The 25147-nt window shown below is 38.5% G+C and overlaps 2 protein-coding genes across 2 annotated transcripts in view; one reads left to right on the top strand and one right to left on the bottom strand.

Annotated features, from left to right (window-relative positions):
• LOC148131621 (vomeronasal type-2 receptor 26-like) overlaps nucleotides 1-7621 on the top strand; it is a 29685-nt gene extending 22064 nt beyond the window's left edge. Inside the window, exons 4-6 of the mRNA XM_087953957.1 lie at nucleotides 4237-4386; nucleotides 6176-6302; nucleotides 6720-7621. Of these exons, the coding sequence (XP_087810083.1) occupies nucleotides 4237-4386; nucleotides 6176-6302; nucleotides 6720-7621 (1179 nt within the window). The remainder of the gene's footprint in view (nucleotides 1-4236; nucleotides 4387-6175; nucleotides 6303-6719) is intronic.
• The window catches only part of LOC113426308 (uncharacterized), a 532245-nt gene that overhangs the window by 210627 nt on the left and 296471 nt on the right, over nucleotides 1-25147 (bottom strand). The gene's annotated exons all lie outside the window — the stretch shown is intronic.

Genomic DNA, 25147 nt, shown 5'->3' with positions numbered 1-25147 from the left:
TGGATGGAAACTAATCAAGGAGGGAAACAACATGGAATTAAGGAGAAGCTTCCTGACAGTGAGGACAATTAACCACTGGAACAGCTTTGCCTTCAGACATTTTGGGTGCTTCATCACTGGGATTTTTAAAGAAGAGACTGGACAGTCATTTGTTTGAAATGGTATTGGGTCTCCTGTTTGAGCAGGCGGTTGGACTAGGGTAGGGGTATCACTCGAGTTCATTGAGGCCCACATCAGGGCTGTGTTTGACCTTGAGTGGAGGCGTTACCAAGATGGGTGTGGCCAGCATGACATCACTTGTGTCAGGGGGCACCTGTGGTGGCCTGAATCCTCTGCCTGCGAAAACGGGCTCCCGAGCTCCATTTTTGGTTCGGATGGCCTCCTGCAACTCTCTGCCAGTGAAAATGAAGCTCGGGAGAGCCATGCACAGCCCTCTCTAACTCCATTTTTGGCTGGCAGGGGCACCTTTGCTATTTCCAGGGCATTCCCACAGGCCAGATCTAAGCACCCTACAGGCCAGATGCATTCCCCCAGCCCTTCAGTTCGGTACCCCTGGAGTAGGATCTCCTGCTTGAGCAGGTGTTTTGACTAGAAAATTTTCCAGCTCTATTCTGAGTGACTAATTGACTGAGTGGATGGGTGGCCCACTGAGTTATAACATGACCAGAAGGGTGTGCTCTATGAGGACCACCAATAAACATTACCCACAGATAATTCAGAGCTCCCTGGTGTCAGGGTTCCAACGAATGCTCTAATTAATTCATGAGCCTCGAGCCAAGTTTCAAAAGAAATCCAACTATTTATTAGGAGCCACATGTTGGCACTTTTCCCAAGTGCAGTCGGCTCTGCCCATGTAATTTACTGTTCACCTATTACCCTGTTTCCCCCCTCCTCCCAAGGTGTGTCATAAATCACATTCTCCAACTAAGAACTTTTGCCGGGCTGTGGAATTCACGCCACGTCTCTCTGGCTGGGCTTGGTAACTTGAGGCACAACATGGAGAAAGGTATGCATGGAATGTCCTTCTGATCATAGCAACAAAAACTGCTCCATCAGATCTTCCCCCACTCCTTCTTATGGCAACTCGAGAGCAAGCCAGGAATGCTTTACGAGTTGACATCTGGTTTCAAAGTGAGCATACAAAACAACAGGACAGAACATCAAGGAAACTTGCAAAATTCATGCAGTTACCATGTGAAACATCTCTCAGTAGTGGGGGAAGGCCCTTAGATTTACCATCTGACTTTCATAGTTAAAACTGGCAAAAACTGCCACTACCTTCTCTTTCATCTTAGATCAACTACAGTGTCATCAACCAGATGGCTAAGCAAAATCATCGTTTCACTTTTTCATATCGGATGACCCCAAACCAAGAACCTCATTACTCAGCAATTGTCCAGCTTCTCCTGCAGTTCCAATGGACGTGGATCGGCCTCCTTTCTCAGGACAATGAAAGAGGAGAAAAATTCAAAAGACGCTTGGAAGTTCTTGCCTTAAAAAATGGGATTTGCATTGTCCTCTCAGGAACTGTCCCAGAAGCAGATATGCAGACAAGTGCTGGAGAAACTCTAATGCAAGAAAAAAGGAAAATGTTCTCTTCTCTTCTCAAGAGTCAAATAAAAATTATAGTATGCCAACTGGATTTTCAGGCCTCGGCAATATTAGCAGCAGCAATACAAATAATTGATATGACTAATACATCCATTATGGGAAGGGTGTGGATTGCAACAACTTTGACTGCTTCAAGTGTAAGTATTTTTGACCTCTGGGTTGATCTCCAAAATAAACATGCTTTGTTTTCCTACCTCATCCAGACAAAGAGAAGGACTCAGTATTATAACTTTAAATTTTATGCATCTATTGTCATATTGCATGGAAATGAAGCATTCCAATGTTCCTATTCAAATCCTCTGTTATCAAAGAAAGTTTGGAAAAAATGCAGAGAAAAAGAGAATTGGGAATTCCCATCCCATGGTGTGATTGCAAGAATCCTGTCTCAGGATTCCTTCAGTATTTCCCAAATAATTCAAATTGTGGCCCGGGTCCTCAGTGCTGCCTCTTCCTCACAATGGAGTAAGAGGAGAATGCAAGTTGGATACCATCAACCACCCCAGATTGTACAGCCATGGCAGGTGAGTCTTCTCCTTTGAGGTTCCATTGATTCTCCCCTTCCAATTCCTCAATATTAAATTAGATGTCAAAAGGGTGAGATATTCCAAAGAGCAGTTGTCCAGTTAGTGGTATTTGAGAGTAAGTGTCAACCCTGAAGCTCACCTGACTGAGGCCATTTTGATGCTTCAGTATTGCCACACTGGAACTGAGGGAAAGGGAGGTGGGAATAGCGATAGCTTGGCCAGAGAGAGGATGAGTGAAGTCACCAGGCAACTGGATGACACCTTGATTAGACCATGTGACTGATAGTTTGGAAAGAGGAGGAAAACTTTTATTTTTAATTAAGTGAAAACCATGGTAATGTTTAAAGTCAGTTTTCACCAGCCTATGCCTATATGATATGTCCAATAAAACTGATATTTGAGGAACCTACTTACCGCAGAGTCCTGTTTGCTACGGGCATATTACTTGGAACCCTGACAGTGAGTTAGAGAGAGAGAGGTGATAGAGAAAAATATTCCAGAGTTAAACAACCTGTCTAGTTTGGGATGCTTTTGTGTCAGAAATAGCTCAGTGCTGACAGAATGTCAAAATTAAACAAACATCAGAATAGTCCAGCAGTCCTCAATCTTTTATTGTGATCACAAAGTCATCTGGTCTCCAAGCTTAGGAGTTCAGCTGGGTTTGTTCTGGATTAAAATTGGACTTTGCTGCCTAAAAGTTTGTAACATAGCAACAAGGTATAAATCAAAGCATTTTCTGGGGACAACCAAAGGTTTGTCCAATCATCTCCTGAACTAATAGATACGCTTCCATAGCTACTCTTTGAAAGAGATAATATCACTATGCAATTTTTGTTACATTCCTAGCCCAAAGTTAAACTCCGCTAACTTCATCTTGACCAGGACTGAATTGTATTCTCCATCTTCTCCCATGACAAGTTTCCCCATATCTGCAAATGGTCTTACCTCAGATGGGCTGTGATGGTGAAGCTGCAAAACACAGAACATGAAACTTAGAATAATAGAATTTGAAAGGACTTCACAGGTTCCCTAGTCCAACCTACTAATCGAGCATGACATCCTATACCAGGGATCTTCAAACTTGACAGCTTTAAGATTTGTGGACTTCAACTTCCAGAATTCCACCTCCAGTCATGTTAGCTCAGGAATTCTGGGAGTTGAAGTCCATAAGTCTTAAACTTGCCAAATTTGAAGACCCTTACCCTATACCAAACTATTTCAGAGTAATGGTTGCCCAGGTCTCTTTGTGAAAGCCTCCAGTGATGGAGCACTCACAACTTTTGAAGGCAAGCTATTCCATTGGTTGATTGCTCTCACTGCTCAGAAATTCCTCTTAGTTGTAGCTTGCTTCTCTCCAACCATTGTTTCTTTTCTCGCCTATTGGTACTTTGGGAAATGTTTTGACCCTCCCCTTCCTCAAATGTTAGAAAAGTGATATCATGTCTCCCCACTCCTTCTTTTCCTTAGATTAGACATACCAAATTCCTGTAACTTTTTGTGGTATGTTTTATCCTCCAGCCCTCTAATCATTTCTTGTTGCTCATCTCTGCAGTCTTTCCAGAGTTTCAGTACCTTTTTTATATTGTGTTGATGAGCAGAACTGGATGCAGTATTCTAAACGTGGTCTTACTAAGGCTTTGTAAAGAAATATTAGAACCTCTTGTGATCTTGATCCTATCCCTCTGTTAATGCAGCCTAGGATTGCATTGGTATTTTTATCTGCTGCCACACATTGTTGGTTCATATTTAAGTGATTGTCCACTAGGACTCCAAGATCCTTCTCACAATTACTGGCATTAAGCCAAGTTTCACATAGTCTGTAACGTGTACTTTTGGTTTTTCTTGCCTCAGTGGAAATCCTTACTTTTATCTATGCTGAATTTTATTTTGTTAGGTAGGGGCCCATACCCAATTTGCAAAGATCTTTTTGGATATTCAGCTTGTCTTCTGGGATGTTGCCTATTCTTGCTAGCTTAGTGTTGCCTGCAAATTTGATGATTTGAAGAGGTTGAATTATTCATAGTACCTCCAATCCAGAATAAGAGCAAGAAAAACATTGAATAAAGGCTCAAATTGTAATATTCTTTCTATGTTTCTGCAGCTCCATACATTCCTGAGGAACTTCCAACATCAAAATATTTCCAGAGATGGGATTTCTTTTGATGAAAATGGAGTTCCTGTTGGTGATTTTGATATCATGCACTGGACATCAGTTCCGAACAAATCAGATGTGGGGGTGAAAATTGGGAGGGTAGAAAGCCAATCCTCTTCAGAAGTCAAGATTTCTGTCAATCAAAGTGCCATCCAATGGCCAACTTTATTCAACAAAGTAGTTGAGGCTGCTTGGATTGTGCTCTTCTATTTATCTCCATATGTGTAAATTTTATGCTCAGACATAATTCTTATTGAGGCCAATTGAGATAACTTCCAACTAAGAGAACTTAAATCCTCATTAATGTATTAGATATACTTTACTTTAGAGGTCTTACAATAATCTGTCACACACTGGAACCTGATGCATTGTATTGCAGAATTTGCAATCTACATTATTAAACTGGAATATGTTGCCATAATTTAAAGTACATGAAATTAATTTGTTTTCAGTAAGAGAAACCCCAGAATGTCTGTATCAGTCATCCAGGTCATGGTTGTGCCAAAGGTGTTTTTTCAGAAAGCACCTGGATTTTGTTTTCCCTTGAAGATGTTTCACTTCTCATCCAAGAAGTTTCTTTTGTTCTGACTGAATGGTGGAGGATGGAAGGATTTGGAACTGCTGAAAAGACTGTGTTGTCAACAGGATATAGATTCAGCAATTGCAGGAAGGTTCCACACCCATTTGCACTATTCACGTGACCCTGAGGGCACAGATAAATTCCAAGGGGCCTAAGCAACTTTCAAAAAGACTGTTAACAGACAGATGACTGCAAGGAATATAAACCCTTCCATATGCCACCATTCAGTCAGAACATCTTATTGCGAGTATGTAATTACTATCTCCTTTACAGTTAACATTATTTACTAATATATTTCCTATCTTTGTTCTTTCCAGTCATACCAACATTCCCAGCTTTAGTAATATTCTGATGATTCAAAATCAGTTGTCAGTGAAATGATGAGTTGTCTTTTGTAAAAGCTTCTTGGGGAGAAAATCCAGAATAGGAAGGGTTTAGCCCTCTGAATTGCATAAGAGGAAGATATCATTAAGAATGTGGTGAGGGAAATGAGGGCAGCTAAAAACGCTATTTACATATGATGATACAATGATCAGTTGTAGGAGAGAAAGATAGGGACTCTAGAGAAAGCTAGATTTTGGAGGTTTCCTGAGAAAGCTAAGATGGAGAAAGAATATATACAAGTTATGGCATTCTCATACATGCTCTAAGGAGAAACACCTTTTGCAATGGAACTTCTTTCCTTTGGAAAGAAGAATAAGGCAACGAATCTGTTTTGGAATGTATAATGGAGATTGATAGAGGAAAGAGAATGACTCTTCATTTGACCCTTGCAAGTAGAGTAATTAAAGGTCATGCCACTACTTCTTGACAGATTTTTCTCAATGTGCTCCTGACTTTTGGAAGCCAGTTGATTTCAGTAAACTTTTATAATTCATACTAATCTTGTGGTTTATGTTGAAAACTAAAAGTTCCTCTTGCACATACGTGCTAGTCATTTCTGGATCTAGGAGGAAGTGCTCATCTCCATTTCAAAGCTGAAGAGCCAGCACTGTCAGAAGACGTCTCTGTGGCCATGTGGCTGGCATGAATAAATGCTGAAGGTGCAAAGAATGCTGCCACCTTCCCACCAAAGTGGTCCTTATTTTTCCATTTGCATTTTTGCGTTCTTTCGAACTGCTTGGTTGGCAGAAGCTGGGACATGTAATGGGAGCTCACTCCATTACATGGTGCTAGAGATTCAAACTGCCCAACGGCCAACCTTTCTGATCGACAAGCTCAGCGTCTTAGCCACTGACCCACCACGTCTCTTTATATATTGCCTCTAATTTATATATTGCCCTGATAAATCTTTTGGTTTATGTTTAGACGGTGCCTTATTCAAGATGTACAGAAAGTTGCTCCCCAGGTTATGCCAAGCTTGTGAGAGAGGGAGCCCCAGTTTGCTGCTACGACTGTTCTCTGTGTATGGAAGGAACATTCTCTGGGCAAGAAGGTACAGTCGGTGGCTTCAAAAACAACAAGGGTACAATCAAAATTCTCTATTGCTTTTTTGGGTATTTGATCAAGAAGCAAGAAAAAACATTACACATCTTGAAGGCATCCACAAACATTTCAAAGATTGAGCACTATCGTCGAATTTTGTACAATGATGCAAGCATTAAAATAATCTATTGAGGTGTTACTTTCTTGCTTGGTTTTGGGAAAGAGGACAAGTTTTGAGAGCTGATAATCACATTCATCTTCAGCCTTTAAAAAGGTTGTTGGATATTTTAACTAATGTTGTGTCATATGAATACCCCATGGGCAGAAACATGATATTATTCCTTGAAAATGAAATAATTGATTTCTGATGCAGTTTTCATGCTCCTACAGCAGCAGAAAGATACACTCTAACCAATTTTTTTTCCAGATGCAGCCCATTGTGAAAAGTGTCCAGATGACCAGTATTCCAATAAGAAGCGGGATCAGTGTGTCCCCAAAAGCATAAGCTTCTTATCCTATGAAGAATCATTGGGACTCATCCTGATTTTCTTTGCCATTGCTTTGTCCCTAACCATTGCCTTTATTCTGGGAGTCTTCATTAAACACCAAGAAACTCCCATAGTCAAAGCCAACAACCGTGAACTCACCTACGTCCTCCTGGTTTCACTCCTGTTTTCTTTCTTGACCTCCTTTCTATTCATCGGTCGCCCCATAAAAATGACCTGTCTCCTTCGACAAACCATTTTCAGTGTTGTTTTCTCTGTTGCTGTATCTTCTTTGCTGGCCAAGACTGTAATGGTGGTGGTGGCCTTCCTGGCTACAAAGCCAGGAAGCAGGATGAGGAAATGGCTGGGGAAGGGTCTGGCCCACTCAGTTGTTTTATCCTGCTCTGGTATTCAAGTAGGCATCTGTATGACATGGCTGGGAGTCTTTCCAACGTTCCCAGATTCTGACTTTCAATCCCAGCTAGAACACTTCCTGCTGCAGTGCAATGAAGGTTCAGTGGCCATGTTCTACACTGCCCTTGGCTACATGGGTTTTCTGGCTGCTATCTGTTTCTTGGTGGCATTTCTGGCTCGAAATCTGCCAGGGACCTTCAATGAAGCCAAACTGATCACCTTCAGCATATTGGTTTTTTGCAGTGTTTGGATCTCCTTTGTCCCCACCTACCTGAGCACCAAAGGGAAATACATGGTAGCCATGCAGATCTTCTCCATCCTGGCCTCCAGCCTGGGTTTACTGGGCTGCATTTTTATCCCCAAATGCTACATTATTATAATGAGACCTTACATGAACACCAAGGAACATCTGATGATGAAAACCCATTAAGGCTACTTGTGTTGGTGTTTATTTTTGTTCACTATACATGCAGTGTAAAATCACATACCTTGAAATAATGTCTTACATCTTGTCTCTTATCTGTCTTCATTCCATGTGAATTTTGAATTATAATAATTGAGTAGTAAAGTTGCTAAAACAATTCAAACTCTTTCAATTAATCATATCCTTCAATTGTCACAATCTGAATTCATGTTAAATCATAACTATCATCAATGACATTAATAAAATTTCTGAAACCAGGCCAGATAAACTGTTACCAGAGATGTTCTGATATGATTTTAGACTAAATTAAGGACTATGGCTAATTATGTGTGTTTTTGTTGCTATACAGGTTGGTGTTATATTTTATTTGCTGGGATGATGTTCTGACTATTAAAATAACAGTTAATTTCAAATATATATTTGATTGGTCTCTTCTGGATGGATAATGTAAGATCACTCATAGATAGATAAATGAGTTTGATAGATGAGAGAGGCTGAGAAACAGAGAGACAGCTAACATTCTATAAATTAAGAATAGATAAAATATCAACATGAACATTGGAGCAACTTTAACCCATTTCTCTGAATAAATTAATGAGACTTATTGTTATTTTTGACAGTCTTCAATCAAAAGAAAAATGTGTACAACTCTGAATGATTTTGGGGGGGAAATCATGTAGACACCTGATGTGACAATGAAGGTGTGCTTATGAGTATTAAAATTGGTTCCTATTTTTTATCCATCTCTATATCCATCTCTATTTCCATATACATATAGTGTATGCGAGTGGTGAGATTCCACATTTTTCACTACCAGTTCTGTGGTCATGGCTTGGTGGGCGTGGCAGGGGAAGGATATTGTAAAACCTCCAGTCAGAGGTGGTATTTGCTGGTTCTCCGAACTACTCAAAATTTCTCCTACCGGTTCTCCAGAACTGGTCAGAACCTGCTGAATACCACCTTTGGTGTGTGCATGTCTGTTTGTGTCTGTGTGTCCTGCCAATTTAGCTATTCAAAATCATGAAGATGCAAGTAGATAAATAGGTGCCAGTTCAGGGGAAAGGAACAATATTCCATGCCTCTACGATATATCGTCATGCCAGCCACTTGATCATGGAAGAATCTTCAGATAGACCTGGCTCTGTATTTGTGAATCAAAGGTAAGCATCGCCCCTTGTCTTGGTCTCTCAATGCCATTACCTCTGCCTTCCACACTATCTCTTTCACTCAGAAAACATTGGAAAAGCAAAGCCCTCCCAAATGCAATTTCAGTATTCACATTCTGACCAGTTTCACCAATTATGATAAATCAGGATTCTAGACTGTCCGAATTTTGATTTCTGTCATTGTAGTGTCAAACCTACCCTAGCCACTTCTAGGTTATCCGCAAAGGTGAGAAATATTTCCTCCCTCCAATCAATTACCAAATCAAAGTGTCCAGAGCCCAGCATTCAACAGGAATAAATTCTATAAGAATGAAATGGTATATGGTTTCCTGCCTAACCATGGGTTGGGCTAGAAGACCTCCAAGGTCCCTTCAAACTCTGCTATTCTATTCTATTCTATTCTATTCTATTCTATTCTATTCTATTCTATTCTATTCTATTCTATTCTATTCTATTCTATTCTATTCCATTCCATTCCATTCCATTCCATTCCATTCCATTCTATTCCATTAACTCTGCCATGCATGCTCACGCACCTCCCACTGGCCAGCTGGTCTTTGGGTGTCTGCTGTGCATGCGTGTGGTCATGAGGCGCATGCATGGGGATGTGCATGCATGTGTGGGGACACACGAACATTGCATTTGGGAATGCATGCATGCCCTTTGGATGCTATTTGCCAAAAAGGTTAGCCATCACTGTCATATAGCATTGGCCATAGGCTCAGCTCATGTTGTTTAGCCCTTCACCTTCAGGCATTGTTGGTAATGTACTGATATAGCATCATCTCTTGGTTCCCTGTTAGATTTCCTATGTAAGAGATAGCAAATATTGTCACAGCATGAAGAAGTCAGTAACAAGCTATTTTTCAGATTAATGCACCACAGAATTTTGACTAGATCTTCTTTGTAACCATGAAGAGTGATAGTATTCCAAATTTTGAAAGATACAAGACATTTAACAGGGGCCTCCAATAGGTTCCTCACTATATCATGATCTGGAATTAACCATTCTGGAGTATCTAACCTTCATTGAGAAAAATGGCCTCATCCACATCAAACAGAATCAGAAAGAAGTATAATGGCCCATTGCCTAGTTCAAGAACATTGAACTTATTTCCCCACATTTTAAGCTTTAGAATCTCAAGAATAAGTTTGCAGACTAAAAAAACAATCAAACTTCCCTGAATTGTTCCTTTCTTGATTCTGAAATTAGGATTATTCTCCTGAGTCAAACAAAACTCTTTTCTCCAACTGCCCACTTTTGTGGCAATGTTAATACCCAATTTGCCTTCTCATTTTAAAAATTATGATTATATATTCTCCTTTGGGATTTCCACCACCACAATTAGTTGCCAATCATTGTGACAGCCAATGGGATAGACAACATTTGATCATCTGATTTGTAACAGCCTCCTTCAGTGATGAAGGCAGAGGTTGGGGTAAAGCTGGGAAAGTTCTGTAGCAGTCTAAAAGTTGGAAGATAAAACTTCCAAATCTGGGGGCAAACTGGACTTTCCTCATTGTAATTGTGGTCTTCTGTGATCTCTGAGATTTAACTCTGTGCTGAAGAAAGAACTGTAGGAAGGATCTCTAGCAGTATATGTCAAATGTTGCTGTTGCTTCATGTACAGCTTTTTCTGCTTCAGCTTCTGTCTCAAGTTCCCTGTGCCAGTATGCTGATGAAATGTCCATTTAAGGTGATAATAGAAGAAAAGGATTTGTTCCATTACTACAAACCAGGAGACTACTGGATTACTGGAATAATGTCTTGAGTCGCAGGTCAAATGTTCCAATTTTCGTTCTCCAAGCCTCCAACCCACCAATTGAAAAGGTAATTGTCAGCATGTCCAGGATTCTGGTGATTGATTTTACCTGCTCCAATGTTTTTTCTTGGAATGATTTCTTTCTCCTATTAATCACCTTGAGAAAGGCAAGTCCTTGTTGCTCATCCCAATTTGCTTTAGAGGAAAAGCTCCGGGGGAACATGATGATTTTGTACAACCAGAGTTTGCAAAGTTCCTTTTAAGTTCTTCAACAACACTGGGCAACACTGGGCACTGCCAACACTGTCCCACAATACCTCTTGCGTGGATGGATTCTGCCTGCTTTCAAAATGATTATCTTGGGACTCTGGAGTCAGCAACTTATTTATTCATATTTATTTTATTTATTTATTAACAATAGTGAAACAGTAATAAAGTGATTGAATGAATACCTTAGAACAGAGTGGTATCTCTTGTGTTTTCTCCCCGCTGTTTTTTCCCCGTCCTTACACTTACTCTATAATTCCTACCACTCTCTCCATTCTTTCTTTCCACCCTTTAATACTTTTGTGGCTCTCCTGTTCCTTTTGGTTTAAATAAAAGGGATACCTTTTAAAAACCAAATTGAAAAAGGGGAGAGACTTCATGTGATAAGTTAATGTTTAGTCACAGAGGAATCACATTTACTGTAGTTAACTATTGAATATAGGACAATAACTCTAAAGCCATGAATGTTCTGCAGCAAATCTCTAGGTTTAAAAAAGTCTAGTTGAAGAGATATCACATCTCAGGTGGGTAATACCTCTTGCTAATCTTGAAACCAGCTTTTAGTCATCTCCTGGGTATAATAGGAAGAAATAATATAATATAATCACAACGTATACAATATACACTTGGTAAAGGTAAAAGTTCCCCTCGCACATATGTGCTAGTCATTTCCAGCTCTAGGGGGCATTGCTCATCTCCGTTACAAAGCCAGCGCTGTCCGAAGACGTCTCCGTGGTCATGTGGCTGGCATGACTAAATGCTGAAGGCACATGGAATGCTGTTACCTTCCCACCAAAGAGGTTCCTATTTTTCTACTTGCATTTTTACATGCTTTCAAACTGCTAGGTTGGCTGAAGCTGGGACAAGTAACTGGAGCTCACTCGGTTATGAGATGCTAGGGATTTGAACTGCCAAACTACCTACCTTTCTGATCGACAAGCTCAGCATCTTACCCACTGAGCCACCGTGTCCCTTGTTAAAATTCTGTAGGAGTAGGAAGATACACTCCCCCCCCCAACAATTGGGCTAGGAATGGGGGTTGTCTGCTGTGAGCTTATGAAGTCTGGTGCCTAGGGATAAGGATATGATTTTAATTACATTTTATGGATTGTTGTGAATTGATATGAGTGATATATTAGCTTTGCAAATAGGTAAGTCAATTAAAAAAATGCTTTGGTTTTGCAAAAGTTTATTCTAAGCAGATTGAAGCAGTTACAATAGTAAGAAACCTTCACACTTTCTTTTTGACTAAAAAGTTACTATTACTATTGTAACTGTTTTCCTTACCAGGCTACTGAACTATAAGAATAATTTTCCTCATTTTTCCTTCCCAAGTTATAATTTGGAGAAATTTATAGGCAGAATCAGTTCTGGTGATTTTGGTAGGATTGCTTTGATCCTGACATGATAAGCTTGCTATCTCTCTCTTCCTTTTTCTCTCGTTCTTTGGCAAGAAGCTCCTAGTGGTGTGAATTTCTGATAGAAATTTCAAAAATGTCTTATCACCTGCGAAGTCCAAATAAATGGAATAATTTAATTAAATAATGAGTATTTGATATCTTTTGGGCATTGCACTATATAGTTATAAAGCTACAGTAAAGATGACATGCTTTCTTGAAAGTCCAAATTGAAGATTTATTTAATTATTTATATATTGGAATTTGACAAACAAAAACAAGAACAAAAATAAGAGAATAAAAATACAATGACAGGGACATTTGGTGGACTTATGCATGCCCCCCTCTACTGACCACTTAAGTATGACGTAAGGTCCATGGAAGTCAATTTGTGACCAAAAATGTCAAAATTTGTAGCTGAGACAACCAAATCAGGTAGGGCATTCCAGACTTTGACAACCCTATTACAGGAATCATACATTTTTACAGTCAAGTTTAGAACTATTTACATTGAGCTTAAAGTGGTTGTTCGTGCGCCTATTGTTGCGATTAAAACAGAAAACGTCATTTACAGGTAAAACATTACTACGTATCATTTTTGGATGCAATACTTAGGTCTGACCACAAGCAATGCAGTTCTACGTTATTCAACAGAGCGTTTCGAGTCTGGTAGCATAAGGAATTCTATTGTGTACAGAAGAGTGCAAGAGTTTCTTGTGAAGTACTTTTGAATCCGCTTGATTGTACTGATGTCAGATATATGGTGGGGATTCCAAACCATTGAACAATACACTAAAATTGGTCTAGCATAAGTTTTATAAGCTCTAATTAGCAATACAATGTTTCCAGAAAAAAAGCTGTGCAAAATTAAGTTTACAACTCTTTTTTTTAAATAATTTTTTTATTAATTTTCCAAATTTTAAAAAACATAAAACAAAACTTTACACATTGTTATCAACATCAAGACATCTTTTGCATTTCCTCACATTTTTCAGTATATGTATTCCTTTACCATTGCATCTTGCTCTTACTATAAATCAATATCTTTTATCCTTACATCTCAATCTTCTCCATGGTATATTTACATATTTACATATTCCCTCATTCTTTTCCTAATTGCCATTTTCTTTTCTTTTTATTTCTAAACCACTCATACCAGGCATTCCAGGCCCTACAATAAATTGAATCTTCTCTGTCTTTTATTTTCATCGTTTGCCTGTCCATCTCTATACAATCTATTATTTTTTTAATAACCATGCCTTCTGGTGGAACCCTTTTTTCCTTCCAGAGTTGTGCATATGAAATCCTTGCAGCTGTTAATATATGTAACATAATATATCTATCTGTTTTATTGCATTTTTGTGTTATTATACCTAATAAAAATGTTTCCGGATTAAATTCAATTTTCTGATTCGTGATTTCTTCTATCCATTGTCTAATTGTATTCCAATATTTTTTCACTTCCTGGCAAGTCCACGAGGTATGAAAAGAAGTGCCTTTTTCTTTTCCAGATTTCCAACAATTTGGGTCTGAATTAAACATTTTTGCCAATCTAGCGGGAGGAAGGTGCCATCTGTAGAACATTTTGTATTGATTTTCCTTGTATGCTGTGGATGTAATTAGCTTGTAATTTGATCCCCACATTCTCTCCCAATTTTCTTTTTCTTTTTTAACAATTTTTTTTATTTTTTACAACAAACATACGAACAAAACATAAAAACATAAAACCATCTTTCAATTATATACATTCTCTCCCAATTTTCTAGGTCTATATTATGGCCAACATTTTTCGCCCATACCACCATCGTCTCTTTGACCACCTCCTCTTCCATTTTAAAATCTAGTAGAAAGTTATATATTCTTGAAATCATTTTCTTTTCCATTTCTTGTAGAATTTTATCTAATTGATGCTTTTCCATGCAGAAACCAAATTGTTCTTTGTCCTTCTGATATCTCGCCTGGATTTGCATATATGGCCACCAATCTTAATGCTTTTTTAGCAATGCTGCTACAGTGAACTTTGGAGCATAAATCGTCAGAGATAACTACACCTAGATCCTTTACTAAGTGAGGGTCATCTGATAGATTAAGCCACCTAGCTTATTCTTGACATTCTAATTACATTAACCAATATGTAAGACAGAGCATTTATTAATAAAAATTTGAATTTGCCAAATAGATGAAAAATAGTAGTTGTGATCACTTTGCAAAACAACAGAATTATCTGTAGAATTGAATAATTTATATCAGCGAAAAGAACGCAATTGCTTTTAAGTTGATCACATAAATCGTTGATATAGAGCAAAAACAAAATGATGAAATTTCTTATGTTGCAGTGAGAACTTCTTGTACCACATTCTGCCCTTCTTGTTGGCTATTCATGAAGTCAACCAGAATTCAGGTCTCTTACCCAACATCACCCTGGGCTACAATATCTATCAGAACTTTTTCAATGCAAGAATGACCTATGAGGCCATGCTGCATGTGCTGTCTACAGGACAGGAGAACATCCCACACTACATATGTGGAAGACAAAAGAACCTGCTGGCGATTCTTGAAGAGATGGATTCTGAACTCTTTGATCATATTTCCAATGTCTTGAGCATCTATAAAATTCCACAGGTATAAAGCCAAATGAAATTAATTCTATGTTGTAAATTGTTCAGATTTGCCTAGAAGGGAGCACTTGTATATATTTCTCCAAATAAATTGAAAGTCAGAGAGTAAATATTAGAAGAGCTGAAAGAATTTTTAATTCACAAAGTGTGTGTGTGTGTGTGTACATATGTATATAAGGAAAAGGTAAAGGTTCCCCTCATAAATACGTGCTAGTCATTTCTGTTTCTAGGCGGTGGTGCTCATCTCCATTACAAAGCCGAAGAGCCAGCACTGTCCGAAGATGTCTCTGTGTTCATGTGGCTGGCATGGCTAAATGCCTAGTGTTTGAAAAGGCCACCCAAACTCTTCCCCAATACCACATGCTCACTTACAATCCCTTGGGGCTCCCATAGATCCTTCCTCCCCACATCCTACTCTGGGTCTCCATAGGCACTGGGTCTGCTTTGTTAGCCTCCTTGATTCACTTCCTTCCTACATCCCATTGCCCATGGGTTGCTTATTTTTTGAAGATCTGCAGAGGTCTAGAAGAGGCTGGCTCACTGTAAGAGAAGCTGAAGTGTGTTATTCAAATGGTGGTAAAGCTATAAGAATGTGAAATCTAAGCAAAACATTTTCTTAGGGGAGACATGATAGCAGTGTTCCAATATCTTAGGGGCTGCCACAAAGAAGAGGGAGTCAAACTATTCTCCAAAGCACCTGAGGTCAGGGCAAGAAGCAACGGGTGGAAACTAATTAAGGGGAGAAGCAACTTAGAACTAAGGAGAAATTTCCTAACAGTTAGAGCAATTACTCAGCGGAACAACTTGCCTTCAGATGTTGTGAATGCTCCAACACTGGAAGTTTTTAAGAAGAGATTGGATAACCATTTGTCTGAAGTAGTGTAGTGTTTCCTGCCTATGCAGGGGGGTTGGACTAGAAGACCTCCAAGGTCACTTCCAACTCTGTTATACTATTATTCTATTATTTTCGCCAGCTTCTTTGAGCCATGTGGCCAGCAGGCCTCTGGTTATAGAAAAGGCCTGGGTGTGACCATTGGGAATATTGAAAATGATGATTTTTGAAAAGTAAGACTTCGTCATAGAATGTATGAGGGTTGGATCAGTGACTTTTTAACATTGTGCAAATGTAGTGACCAATACAAAATAGATTTTGTATGGTCAGACTACCCCAGACAAATTGCTGCCCAATTTTTCCTTGAAAATATTCAGCAATGGAGCTCCAGGAGACAGGCTGTTCCAACTCCTAATAACTCTCACAGTGAAGAATTCCTCATTTTTGTAATCTTGAGATTAAAGTAAAAAATTCAAAAGAAAAAAATGAAGAAAAAAATGAATAGGTCAAGATAGCTAGAGGGCACCCCCAGAAAGCAGCTTTTACATACTTTCTCTAGTATACAAGACAGAATAAAATATGTCATAATATACTTTCCTATTTTGAACTGGAGCTTGGCACAATGCCAGTTGCCTTGGTTTTTTTTTTTAAAGTGAGGTTATTAAACTGACTTCTGCATTACAAATGTCTGAAATAAATTCAGCCAATTAAAGAGTTTAAATATAAATATTTGAAATCAATGATATGAATGAAGACAATGAAATAATATAGCAATATTAAACAGTTGCTGGGAGGGGGAGATATAACAAGCAATATTTCAAGCCCAAGATATGAAACATAAGCAGTAATAATCTTTGAGAAATTAATATGTTTGTCATTTTAAAAAGATATTCCATGAGTGTATAGCATTATTCCAGTATTTGAGAGGCGGCCAAAAAGAGGAGGTCAATTTATTTTCCAAAGCACCAAATGGTAGGACAAGAATCAATGGATGGAAACTAATAAGGAGGGAAGCAACCTGGAATTAAGGCTTTGAGGACAATTAACCATTGGAACAGGTTGCCTCCAGAACTTGTGGGTGCTTCATCGCTGGTGTTTTTAAAAAAGAGACTGGACAGTCACTTGTCTGAAGTGATATTAGGTCTCCTGCTTGAGCAGGGGGTTGGACTAGGGCAGGGGTATCACTCAATTTCATTGCGGGCCACATCAGGGTTGCATTTGATCTCAGGGGGAGGTGTGGCTGAGGTGGGCATGGCCCGCATGATATCACTTGTGTAAGGGGGGAACTGTGGTGGCTCGAATGTTCTGCCAGCAAAAACAGATCTTTGGGGAGGCACGCATGGCCCTCACAAGCTCTATTTTTGTCTGGGATGGCCTCCTGCAACCCTCTGCCAGCCAAAACGGAGCTCGGAAGAGCCATGCATAGCCCTCTCTAGCTCCATTTTTGCTGTCAGAGGCACTGCAGGCCAGTCCTTTGCTATTTCCAGGGCAGCCCTGCAGGCCAGATCTAAGCATCCCAAAGGCCAGGGCCTTGAGTTTGACACCCCTGGACTAGGGTCTCCTGCTTGAGTGGTTGGTTGGACTTGAGGACTTTCCAGCTCTATTCTGATTGAATAATTGATTGAGTGGATGGGTGACCCACAGAGTTATAATGTGACCAGAAGGGTGTGCTCTATGAGGATCACCAATGAGCATTATCCACAGATAATTCAGGACTTCCGGTGGTTATGTGGGTTCGAAGAAGCATGGGTGACAGTGCTCTGTCCCTCGTTGCTGAAATTCAGTGGTCAGGTGGCCGTCCGAGGTGAAAATCGGTCCTGGGGGGATCGGTGAGGATGAGGGGAACCTTCGTAGCTACAGCGGGAAAGTGCGATCCTCAGTGGCACAAATGGAGGAACCCTTAAAGCCAGAGCTGAAGTGTCAGCTTTTAATGGCTGATCTGGAGACCCGATGTACCACAAGATAGAAAAGTGAAGTGAAGAGAGAGAACAGTGTGTTAAAAGCAGTGGGAGTGGAGGAGTTTGATTTGGTGGAAAGTGCTGAAGAAGAGCGAACCCAGAAAGTGACAGCGAAGGAGAGAGCTCTAAGCGGCACACGGACAGAGTGAAATAGTGAGGAGAGCGGAAAAAGGAGAGGGCAAAAAGTGTTGCCAGCAGCAGAGAAGAAAAGAACAAAGAAGAAGTAATAGACTGACAAAGAACAAAGTAATAGACTGACTGTGATTTGACTGTTGATTTGAAAAAGAAGATGAAAGTGAATTGATAAAAGCAGCGACGTGGATTTTCCTCAAGTTTCCTTGAACATTGTAGCAACAAAAGATACAAAGAAGCAGATATAAACGCTAAAGAAAGTAGACTGACTGTGACAGTGCAGAATTTGGAGAGTTGGACATTTTGAAGGTGGAAAGTTAAAATTAACCCTTTAAGTCTATAGCCACCAATATCACAGTAAGATTTTAGCAAACGGAGTGCAACTTTTAAATCTAAAATTAACTGTTAACTGTGACTATAATATTTATATTTATATATGTAAGAACATTATGGTTAATCTTTTCTTTCTTTTCCTTTTTTTAGTAATGTTTTATATTTAGTGGCATTTTGTGATAAAAACCTTTAAATACTTAGGTTTATATAGTTATATATTGATTGGACCCTAAAGATATTGTTCATTTGTACTTCTTAGTAAAGTATAATTGTTATTAAAGGTATATTGGAATATAGAACTACTAATTTATATAATTATATTAATTGTTGGAGATAAGTAACTGATTGTATATGTGAAACTATCAATTAATGGTTTAAACGTTTAATATTTAGAAGTAATAGAACAGTGAACTGTTAATACTAGCATTGTTTAGGTTAGTGGGATAGACCAGTAAAACTGTATAAGCTAATAACTTTTGGAGCTTAGTGGAATAAGTGGGATCTAATACGAGATATAGAGGTGCAGACTGCAGGGTAGAATAAAAATAGAGACAGAAATTATCCTCTCTTGTGGGAGAGGATAGAAAAAATATTAGGACAGCAACGTAGAATATTGTAAGAAATGACAAGTATTATGACAACTGCCATGAAAACCAGGAAGAAACCCATTACAACAACAGCGACATCATCCCCATCTACACAAAGATCTATAGAAGGAATGCTTACAACAGACAAAACAGCTTCCGCAATGAACACACAGACCATGCAAGCCACTTTATTATCAATACAAGAAACAATGATAAAGCTACAGGAAAGCATGACCAGAAATCACGGAGAAATGAAGATAGAAATGGAGGAAGTGAAAAGAGAAGTGAGAAATGACATCCAGAAATTAGATGAGAAAGATCCAAGAAGTTTTACAAAAAAATGACCAAAGACTACAAATGATTGAACAAAGAACAGAAAAAATAGAGCAGAAATTAGAATCAGTAGACCAGAAAATGAAGGAACGGAATAAGGAAGTGGAAAACTCACTGGTCCGGCTGGAAATGGAGAGAGACTCATTTTATCTGTGCTCCCAGAATGTGGAGGAGACTAAAGAGGAAGACCTAACAACAACAATGGCCGAGATAATTGCAGAGGCACTCCAAAGAGACAAAAGTGAGATACTCAATGAGTTGGACAAAGTCTATCGAGTGTATACCAATTATGCCAGATGATTTAGACTGCCCAAAGAAGCGCACATCCATTTCGCACGAAAAAAAGTAAGGGATATAATCTAAAAAATTACCAGAGATGAGCCAATATTCTAGAAAGGAAAAGAAATTATTATATTAAAGCAAATCCTGAAAAGAGTGCGCGATCAATGGAGAGAATATTGTTTCCTGGCAGCCTGACTTAATAAAAATAATATACTGTTCAGATGGATAACACCGGAGGGAATGCTGGTGTCATGGCAAGGGAAGAAGATTAAGATAGACACTTTGCAGAAAGCACAACCCTTCCACACTCAACTGGTAGGCACAGAAGAACTCGGTAGTAGCAGAGAAGAACTGGAATCGGTCAGCCAAGATGACCAACAATGGGGAAAGAATGGAAAAGAGCAGGAAGAAGAGGAAAAGAAAGAAGAAGAAAGACCAAAAGAAGACAACAGAGTAAGAACAAGGGCACAAACAGAGGCAAGAAACAACAGGAAATAGTCAATAGCAGCAAAGAAGGAAAATGGAAAACAATTTGAAAATACTGTCAATAAATATAAAAGGACTTAATTCTCCATCGAAATGGAACCAAACTTTAAGAAATTGGCAAAAGAAAAATGGATATAGCGTGCCTCCAGGAGGTACACATTAGAACTCAGAATAAAAGAAATTTACAATATAATAAATTTGGAAAACTTTATACAGCATTAGCACAAGGAAAAAAAGAGGGGTAACAAGAAGGAATAGAGGCAAAGCACTTATATGCAGATACAGTGGGGAGAACATTAATGTTAGAAGTTGTATGGGAACAGAGGAAATTCTTACTCGTTGCAATTTATGCCCCTAATAAACAACGAGATACTTATTAGTAAAGCAAAACTATTTTGAAAAAGCTAATAAGCCGGGAAGGTGGCTGGCATATAAGTTAAGGAAGAAAAAAGAAAAGAGATGGATTCAACAATTACAAGATAAGGAGGGAAAGATACAAAATAATATGGAAAAGAAAAAGGAAATAGTACTGGAATATTTTAGTAAACTCTATAAACAAGAAAATATAAGTAAAGAGAAAATCAAACAGTATATAGAGGAAGAAAATATTCCAATACTAACAGAAGAGGAAAGGGAAAGATTAAATGAAGAGATCACTAGGGAGGAACTAAAAGAGGCAATCAGTAAACAAAAACAACAACAACAAAAACCCTGGAAAGGATGGATTACTGGCAGAATTATATAAAAATTTAGGTGAAATATTCCATCCAATCCTTTTAGAAATTTATAATGAAGTATTTACAGAGGCAAAGATACCAATGTCGTGGAGAGAAGCATATATTACATTAATACCGAAGGAGAGCGCAGACACCACCCACATAAAAAATTATAGACCAATTTCTTTATTGAATGCTGGTTATAAAATATTTATGAATATAATGGCTGAGAGATTGAAAAAAATATTAAGTAGATATATACATACAGATAAAAATTGTTTTCTTCCAACAAGACAATTAAAAAACAACACAAGGACAGTACTAGGTATCTTGGAGTATTACGAGGCGCATCCAGAGAAACAGGCTGCATTAGTTTTTCTGGATGCCCAAAAAGCCTTCGATAAAGTAAATTGGCAATTTATGAGACAAGTAAAGGAGATGAAATTTGGGGATAAATTCAAAAAATGTTAGAATCAATATATTAAAACTAAAAAGCACAGATAATAATTAATGGAGAAATGACAAATACATTTGAAATAGGAAAAGGAGTCAGGCAGGGATGTCCACTACAATTATCAATGTTAGGGAGAATTGCGACCATTAAAATGAACATCTTGCCAAGAATACTATTTCTCTTTCAAACCATTCCAATTAAATTAGATAAAAAATTATTTAATGAATTAAACAAAATTACCATGAAATGTATTTGGTCAGGAAAAAAAGCGAGAATAAAATTAAGCTCACTACAAGATAATAGATGCAGAGGTGGATTTGGACTCCCCGCCTGGGAAATATACTATAAAGCAGCAGTCTTAACATGGATTAAAGAATGGGTCAATCTGAGAAATAAAAAAATATTAACCCTCGAAGGGCACGACTTAGAGGCAGGGTGGCATGCCTTCATAGGGAACTCTGGAAATAAGAGATATACATACTTCAATAGGCATGTAATTCGAAGCTCATTATTGAAAGTGTGGAAAGAGATTAAACATAAACATTATATGAAGATTCCAGGGTGGGTATCCATCATGGAGGCATTGATCCATCCCAATGCCTTAGAAACCGGAAGAAAGATTAGATATTATGATGTCCTAAATTCCCAAGGAGGATTAAAGACAAGCCAAGAACTTAGAGAACAAGGGATGAAAACAGAGTGGTGGCTATATCTACAACTTAAGATGAGATATAAAAAAGATATAGAAGAATTTGGAATTGAGGTAAAACTGAACCAATTAGATAAAATATTAGAGGGAATGGATGAAAAAATAATTTCTAAAATGTACAATTATTTATTAGAATTTGAAATGGCGGAAGAATTAGTTAAAGGCCCAATGATTGCATGGGCAAGGAATGTAGGGCACAATATTAATTTGGAAGATTGGGAAAAAGTTTGGAAATAAAATTATAAAATAACAAAATCAGTTGTTTATAAAGAAAACCAATACAAAATGTGTTACTGGTGGTATCTGGCACCTTCAAGATTAGTGAATATGTACCCAAACTTAAATCCGACTTGTTGGAAATGCAAGCAAACGAGGGGTACCTTCTTTCACGCTTGGGGGCTTTGCCCAAAAAGTAAAAAGTATTGGAAAAAATTAGAATTTGGATAAAAGAAATTACAAAAATACAACTAGAACTTAAGGCCGAAATATTTTTGTTGGGAATGTTAAAAGGGGACTATGCAAAAGAAACAGAGTACTTAATTCTCCATATAATCACAGCAGCAAGAATTGCATTGGCACAATGCTGGAAGGGTGAACAAATGCCAACAAATAATTTAATAATTCAGAAAGTTCTTGACTGCGCTGAAATAGACCTACTCACACAAAAACTTAGAGATAAGGTAGACTCTAAATATAATACAGGTTGGGAAAAATGGTATAATTGGATTAAGGAGAAAAACCAGGAAATTAAAAGATAAGGATTTGAAAAATGAAATGGTTAGATTAAGAGCATATACCAAAAAAAGAAAATGAATATTAGTAAAAATTGTTTTCAATAAATGATCACACCATCTTAGCTGATTAGATTAGATTAGATTAGTTTTATATTTATATTTGTATTTGTACATTGGTTCCATTTATAATGAAATGTTGTATCATATACCTTGTATATATTTTTCTTTTTAATCTTTAATAAAGTTTATTTTAAATTTAAAAAAAATAATAATTCAGAGCTCCCTGGTGTCAGGGTTCTGACAAATGCTCTAATTAATGCATGAGCTTCAAGCGAAGTTTTAAAAGAAATCCAATTATTTATTAGGAGCAACATGTTGGCACTTTTCCCAAGTACAGTCACCTCTGCCCTACATAATTTACTGTTCACTATGACCCTGTTTCCCCCCTCTTTCCAGGATGTGTCATAAATCACATTCTCCAACTAAGCACTTCAGCTGGGCTGTGGAACACACACCTCTCCGCTGGGCTTGGTAACTTAAGACACAATCTGGAGAAAGCTATGCTTGGAATGTGCTTCTGATCATAGCAATGAACTACTCCATCAGATCTCTCCCCCCCTTCCTTCTTATGGAAACTCAAGAGCAAGCCAGTAATGCTTTACAAGTTGACATCTGGTTTCAAAGGGAGCATACAAGACAACAGGACAGAACATCAAGGGAACTTGCAAAATTCATGCAGTTATCATTTGAAACGTCTCTCAGCAGTGGGAGAAGGTCCTTAGTTTTACCATCTGATTTTCATCATTAAAATTGGCACAAACTACCAATACCTTCTCTTTTATCTTAGATCAACTATAGTGTCATTAACCCGGTGACTGAGCAAAACCATCATTTCCCTTTTTCATATCGCATCACTCCAAATCAAGAACCTCCTTACTCAAGCAATTGTCCAGCTGCTCCTGCGGTTCCAATGGACGTGGATTGGCCTCCTTTCTCAGGACAATCAAAAAGGAGAAAAATTCAAAAGACACTTGGAAGTTCTCGCTCTAAAAAATGGGATTTGTATTGTCCTCTCAGGAACTGTCCCAGAAGCAAATATGAAGACAAGTGCTGGAGAAACTCTCATGCAAGAAAAAAGGAAAATGTTCTTTTCTCTTATCAAGAGTCAAATAAAAATTATAGTATGCCAACTGGATGATCAGGCCTCAGGAATGTTAGCAGCAATAATACAAATAATTGATATGACTAATACATCCCTGGTGGGAAGGGTGTGGATTGCCACAACTTTGACAGCTTTAAGTGTAAGTGGTTTTGATCTTTGGGTTGATCTCCAAAATAGACATGCTTTGTTTTCCTTCCTCATCCAGACAAAGAGGAGGACTCAGTATTACGACTTTAAATCTTATGCATCTAGGATCGTATTGTATGGAAAGGAAGCATTCCGATGTTCCTATTCAAGTCCTCTGTTATCGAAGAAAGTTTGGAAAAAATGCAGAGAAAAAGAGAAATGGGAATTCCAGCCCCATGATGTGATTGCAAGAATCCTGTCTCGGGATTTCCCAAATAATTCAAATTGTGGCCCGGGTCCTCAGTGCTGCTTCTTCCTCCCAACGGAGAAAGAGGAGAATGCAAGGTGGATACCATCAACCACCCCAGATTGTACAGCCATGGCAGGTAAGTCTTCTCCTTTGAGGTTCCATTTATTCTCCACTTCCAATTCCCCAGTATTAACTTAGATGCCGAAAGGGGTGAGATATTTCAAATCGCAGTTGGTCAGTTAGTGGTATTTGAGAGTGAGTGTCAACCCTGAAGCTGACCTGACTGAGGTCATTTTGATGTTTCAGTGTTGCCACCCTGGAGCTGAGGGATAGGGAGGGGGGATAAAGATAACTGGGGTTTTGTAGTCAAAACAAAATACTTTCTCTTGGAACCAAGGACATTCCCATCAGTGGCCAGAGGGAGGATGAGTGAAGTCACCAGGCAACCAGATGATACCTTGATTGGACCATGTGACTGCTTGTTTGAAAGGGGAAGAAAACCTTTAACTGATAACTATGGAAACATTTAGAGTCAGATTTCACCAACCTATGTCTATATGATATGTCCAATAAAACTGATGTTTGAGGAACCTGCTTGCCTCAGGGTCCTGTTTGCTACAGGCATATTACTTGGAAACCCTGAATGTCAACTCATAAAATATTTCTATAGTCTTTTTAGGGTTGCCAACAGAAAGGGAGGGGGGAGCAGTGCTGCAGATTGCAAACTGAAAGTGCATTCCGTAAATGTTTTCAAAGATAATAACTAGGTGACTGAAGTTTCTGCCGTGCAAAATTATAACTGGAGAGCATAATAGATGACTCTTGGCTTTGGATGTGTCCCATTGGAGAATATGAATTATGATATACCCAGGGGGTGGGGGAAAACCAGGGTCAAAGATGACAATGAATTATGTGTCTCAGAGTTGGCGACTCCCAGGCAGTGCCGGACATGTTAACTCCCAATAAATCCTTTTTACGTTTTGGAACTTTGGCTTGATTTAAATGGGGGTGACTTCTGGAATCCTGACTCTAAAAGTTCATAGGACTGAAGTTCATAGGACCTTTACCCATAGTGAAAGTGATCAACCCTGTTACAGTACAACTTAGACTCCCTCGCTTATTAGGGAAAGTGCATACATTTTTTCACAGCAACTTATTAAAGCCAGTGGTAGGCCCCCAGATCAGGCCACTAGATTGGGCAGCTCCAAAACCAATACTGCTGTAAGG

The sequence above is a fragment of the Notechis scutatus genome, chromosome 2, assembly GCF_049901735.1.
Source record: "Notechis scutatus isolate UNSWTSFEM ecotype Mainland chromosome 2, rNotScu1.2, whole genome shotgun sequence".
Lineage (NCBI taxonomy): Eukaryota > Metazoa > Chordata > Lepidosauria > Squamata > Elapidae > Notechis > Notechis scutatus.
This window is presented reverse-complemented; position numbering and strand designations above follow the sequence as displayed.